At 47.7% G+C, this 5,640-nt stretch overlaps 1 protein-coding gene across 1 annotated transcript in view; it reads right to left on the bottom strand.

Moving 5' to 3' along the window:
• Positions 1-5,640, bottom strand: part of ANK2 (ankyrin 2) — a 281,207-nt gene that overhangs the window by 82,218 nt on the left and 193,349 nt on the right. The window contains 1 exon segment of the mRNA XM_025050926.1: positions 2,624-2,722. Within this exon segment, the coding sequence (XP_024906694.1) occupies positions 2,624-2,722 (99 nt within the window).

The raw sequence follows: 5,640 nt of genomic DNA, 5'->3' as shown, positions 1-5,640 counted from the left end.
CTGGGAAGGGTCCCCGTCTTCAAGCAGCAGCAGACGCTCCGACTCCATGAGGCTCTGAGGGGATGGCATCACGTCACCGCACCTCATGGATGGGCCACAGATGGGCACAGAGCATAAGCCATCGAGATCAGCTCAAGCGGGGTACATGGCCATTAGTGGGGATGGAGGGAGGGCTCTCTTTATGCCGAAGTGGGGTAGGACACGGCCAGTGACAGGCTGGGACCTGGGATGAGACACACGATGTCTCCTTGCCCCTTCAGCTCAGGCCGCAGGCAGGTCACAGGGTCCTGATTTGTAGGGCTCTGAGCTGCCCTACAACATAGGGCCGCTTTGTCTTTAAATACGACAACTCCTGTTAAAATGCGTCTGCACAGCCGCTAACAAAACCGAAGAGCAAAGGGCTCAAGGAAAATGACAGCCCTCAGGGAAAGGAAGGGCCCAAGGTCCCAGCTGCTCCGCTGTGACCCTATCGGAAGCAGGGCCGCCACCTGAGTTTGCTAGAGAAGCAGGATTCGGACCCACCCGGGGCCACTCAGCAGGCGGTTTGACGCACAGTGCGCTGTGGGTAGCATCACAGCGCAGGCTACAGCAGGTCTGCCGTCCAGTCAGAAGGACACCACGGGAGGCATCCCAACTACGGCTGAGGGAAGGCGGGGAGCTGAGACACAGATGGACAAAGGGTGACGTGACACTTGATATTCAGACAAGGAGGAATGAAAGTTAAAGATCTATTGTGAAGATGGTTAGATGCAGACCATGGGACTAAATGCAGCTGCGAAACAGGAGTCGAGCGACGGAACCGATGGCATCTGCGTGGAGCAGTGAACACGCGCATCCACGCTCAGATGCTGAAGGGGTCTGCAGCCAGCAGTTTTTGAAGAAAGGGTTTCAAATGGTACCCCAAAAGGTGCAAGGCAATAATAATAGGTTAAATCGATAACGAAAGAAAATTGTCAAAGGTATATGAAAATGAGCAGATTTCCATTAAAAATAGAAAATAAAATTAAAAATTTAATAGAGAAAAACTGTTAAGTGGTTTTAAGAGATAAATGGGAAACACTTTGGTCATTAAATATGGATTACAAGTATCTACCAAGAACATTGTCACATTTCTGGTAAAAATACTGAAGTTCATAAAGCTCAGGGTGCAGTGACTGAACATAAAATGTTCTTTAAAAATCGCTGAACGCCAGGTAACCCTAACAGGAATGAGACGGGGCGGCGCACAGAGGGTTCTGGGGCAGTGGGACTGCTCTGACACCGTGGCGATGGACACTGTCCAGTCCCGCGGCATGTCCGACAGCAAGAGTGGGCGGTAACGTGCCCTGCGGACTGTGGGTGATGACGTGTCCACTGTAGGTTCCTCGGCTGTGACAGATGCACCACCTGGTGGTGGCCGGAGATCATGAGGGAAGCTGTGAGTGTGTGGGGGGCAGGGGGCGTGTGGGAAATCTCTGTACCTTCCTCTTAACTTGCTGTGAGCCTGAAGCTGCTCTAAAAATCGTCTTTATGGAAAAACAGACAAACAAAAACTGAGGAAAATGTCAAAGCAGGGAAGGATAAGCCTTGAATTACAAAAGCTCGAAATATTTAAGAACATAAAATACCAATGATGATGACCAATAACCAAAAATTACACTCCCTGTACAATGGATAGAAAGGTGAAAAAATCTTAGAAAGTCAAAGTTATGCAAGACTGTGGAGAAAACGCTCTGAAAGCCTCAGAGCCAGAGATGGTAAGAAGGTCTGGGAAGAAGCTTCAAGGTTTCTGAATCCAACTCTCACACTTAAGGACAAAGACTTGGGTGTGAGAGGCCGTGACAGCAGCTACAGCCGGGCGACTTCGTCCCAACGGTGGGAGAGCTGAGTTGAAGCAAGCTCTGGCTTAGGCGTGTCAGCCACTGAGGGAGAAAGTGTTTACATGTTCCACAAGAATACCAAAGACGCTAGTGCCAAAGTCAATGGGCTACGAGACACAGTCTACTGGTAAAAATCACTGGTATATTCAGTGTAAAGAAAAGAAAGTCAAAAAAAAGGCACTATGAGAATGAGAAATTTTTTTTAAAAGGAGAGGAAAAATCGGCCTGTGGGGGATGGAAGCAATCGGAAACAGAAACACCCAACGACACGATCCACAGGGCCCAAACCCCGCTTTGCGAGGCGGGAGGGAAGGCTGCCAGGCCTCAGAGTGAGGAGCGGGCAGAGCTCACCGCGGACAGCGGGGCGCGGAACAGCCCACGCGGAAACGTTAGGACTTTGCGTATCGTTTTAAGTTACTAGGAAGGGCTGTCTGTGGAGATCTGGCTTTGAATGAAGGAATGTAATACGCATAGTGTGTACGTGACACAGGTAAAACTAGAAATCATGAAATTAAGGAGATATACGTGAGAGTACTTTCACAGGCAAAAAAGCACTAAAATTGTCACTCAATGCTGTACTTCTTAGATACTCGATTGCACGTTTTTTCAAATGTTAATGTTGCCAAAACTGAGGTGCATTCGCCTTCAGCCTGAAAAGCTGGCCCTGAGCTCGCGGTCCAGGCCGTTTGCAGCTCAGGGACACGAACGCCCTCTCCGAAAGGCAGACCCCACATGCGCAAGGGGCGCGGTGTGCCGGCACCTACCCTGGCTCTGGCGTCGACGAGGGCGCCGTTCCGCAGAAGGCACCGGACCACTTCCACCTGGCCAGCCCGGGCGGCCATGTGTAGCGCTGTCTCCCCGCGCTGTGGACACAAAGCGGGGACCGTCAGTGAGCCCACTGCTCTGGGTGGGGAACAACACAGCGTGCCTTTTCATGAAGCTCGGCAACGTGCCAGAAGTTTAGCAAACTATGAAAAGGCATAAGTGTTTATTATTTAGTCTGGAAAAACATAGTTTCGCATCTTCCCCGTCTTCAGAAGGATAAGCAAACAATTTTTTTTCAGCCCACACCAAACAACTGAACTTACCCAAACACCCAGGACACCCTGGGCTCGCACGCTGTAACTGACCTGGTGGAGCCTAAGCTGGTTGTCACGGTGTGAAGTTATTTCTCACTCTTTAATCTGAAATCTGTCATTGTCACACTCAGCTACTTGATTACAACTCGATCTCATTTTACTGAGGTCGAGATGCTGAAGATCAACACATTGCAAAAGGTCACGTCACCTGCACTGTACTTAATGGTGCAGACTTGATTCCTTCTTAGAATTCAAAATTTCTTTCTGAAATAAACTATTATCTTATGTCTGATTTGTCTCTGTGCTATGAGACAAGACAATGACTGTTTGTAATGACATCTGACCTGTGCGGGAGGTCCCCTACTTATCACCGATGAGCATATTTAATGACGGTTGTTTGGAAAAACTACTGGGAGATGAGCAAAGCCAACGCCAACAGTGAAGTCCTGGGCATGCGGTCACTTCTCAGGCGGCCTTGTGCCCATCAAGGCACCACACTTATCAGGAAATGGTAGCATAAGCTGCAGCACAAGGGTGATGGTTACATGTAAGAGAATTTTCTTGTTGAGAAGCTGTCAATTACTGATTCTAAAAAACAGATTTGGGGGGATTTTTTAAAGTCAGTATATATATTAAAACAGATGTAGTTCTGAACAAGGCAGAAATTCACTCATTCAAATAATTTTACAGTTCTAAAGGACACAGATACTGGATGAAAGCTTATTACTTTTATTCACCTCAACTAACCTAGAAAATAAGGCTGATTTCAACTAAGTAAAGTAAACCACTCTAAATAAACTAAACTCTTGAGTTGGTTGTGGTAATTGGATACTTCTGACAAATGCCAGAGAATAATTTCTTCTGACTCCTTGCACGAGGAATCTGGGAGACTTACAGTTAGCTGCAGCACCCCCCTGCCCGCCCTAGTATTAAGAGATCCCACTGCTTATAAATGAGAAGTTCATTTCAAATGAGTTGACTCTGAAAGCATTAAACCGGACGTTTACTCTAATTTTCTTTTACTGATGATTCATTCATCCTTCAATGGCCTCATTTTCTGATGATATAATTTGACTTTTGTCAAGGAAGTGTATCTGAAGTATGCCGTCTTATAAAACGACTTACTATGAGAACAGCAACGTCTGTCTTCAGACGTCGGATGTGTGGCACTTTCCCCCTTTGGAAAACTATATCTGTTTTCTGTCTAATTTAAAACCTGTCTCTAAATAGATGAGGCTAAGATCGTCTACCTGTTAAAAAACCCTCAAATCTCTAGGTCTTATAAAGGTATAGCAATTTTACCAATTTGGGTAGAAATAAAGACAAAAATGAATTTCCTTAACAGAAGTTAAGTCAAAGAGGCCTCAGGGCACATACTCAGTGATGAGTTTACACGTCCGCTCCACCAGCCAAGCTTCGTCAGTAAAATGTTTCCCACATTAGTCTTATTATTTCCAGTCTCCTTATTTTATACTTAAAATTATTTTTATGGTATTTACACATTTGAAATTGACGTTATACATAAAACCTAAAGTATTAACAGTTATGTTCATAGACGCCCGGCCCCTCTCCATGTGACAGGGGTCTGGCTTGACCCCTTCCTTAATGGCCCTGGGGCACCCGACTTCACCGTGAGTTGCCCTTACTCGTTTATACTCCATTACCCTTATTTACACATGACTATAAATAAGAAGCGAAAGAGGGCGCACACGGTTTTACTCAGCAACTTCCACTTCGTGATGGGCGGCCCCTCAGCCTATTCCACACCCTTGCTTGCTTTATCTTAAATTAATTAACTTCTAGGATCGGGAGAAAACCTTAAATGTGATAGGAAGTGTGAACCTCGCCTGGAACGTGCCGGCACCGCACACGAGACTCTGGACAGGCCCAAGGTGCTTGGTCCCCGTTCCCACGGTGTTGGCGGACGTGTTACACGTGGCGGCTCAGCCTTCTGGGTTCTAGGGGCCTCTGTGAGCTGCGTGGTGCTAACGCCCACGTGCCAGGGCCAGCGCTACACGTCTGAGAGGAGCTGAGACAGAAGCGGGGCTGGCGAGAGCACGGAGGTGCTCGCGTCTGAAGCAGGACTAAGCGTTACGCCCGCTTCCCAGCGGCGAGCACGACTCTGCTGGCAGCACACAGGCTCCACTTTGGCTGTGTCAGTCGGCAAGCGTCAAAGCACGACAGAAAGCATCACACCCAAAAATGCGACACGGTCTCAGGCGACACGTAAAAGGCTCCAAGGGCAGGTCAGGGAAGGGCCGACTCCGACACAGCAGGCAGGCAGGCAGTGTCCACACGCGTCCGTCACCAACCTGCAGAGTCAGGGGCCCAGTGGCTAGACCCTCACATTCTGAGAACACACAGGCACACGGGCACCCTCGCCAGAGAAAGCCGCGTCCCTCTAAACAGAGGGTCCCCAGATTTAGCAGATAAAAATACAGAATGACCAGTTAAATTTAATTCCAGACAAATGGCAATTATTTTAGTATAAGTATGCCCTGACTTGTATTAAAAACAATCACTTGTTGTTTATTTGAAATTCAAATTTAACAGGCAGTCCTGTATTTCATCTGGCAACCCTGTCTACGTGGCATCTGCTCCCTGAAAGATACATCGTACCAAAATAAAAACAAACACACAAACAACACCTGGGCAACACGCCGAGGAGAGGATTCCCTTGGCAGGAGCCTCTCAAGGTCTTA

The sequence above is a fragment of the Pteropus alecto genome, unplaced genomic scaffold (genome assembly GCF_000325575.1).
Source record: "Pteropus alecto unplaced genomic scaffold, ASM32557v1 scaffold17, whole genome shotgun sequence".
Classification (NCBI taxonomy): domain Eukaryota; kingdom Metazoa; phylum Chordata; class Mammalia; order Chiroptera; family Pteropodidae; genus Pteropus; species Pteropus alecto.
The sequence above is the reverse complement of the archived record's forward strand: the minus strand, read 5'-3'. Positions and strand labels throughout refer to the sequence as shown.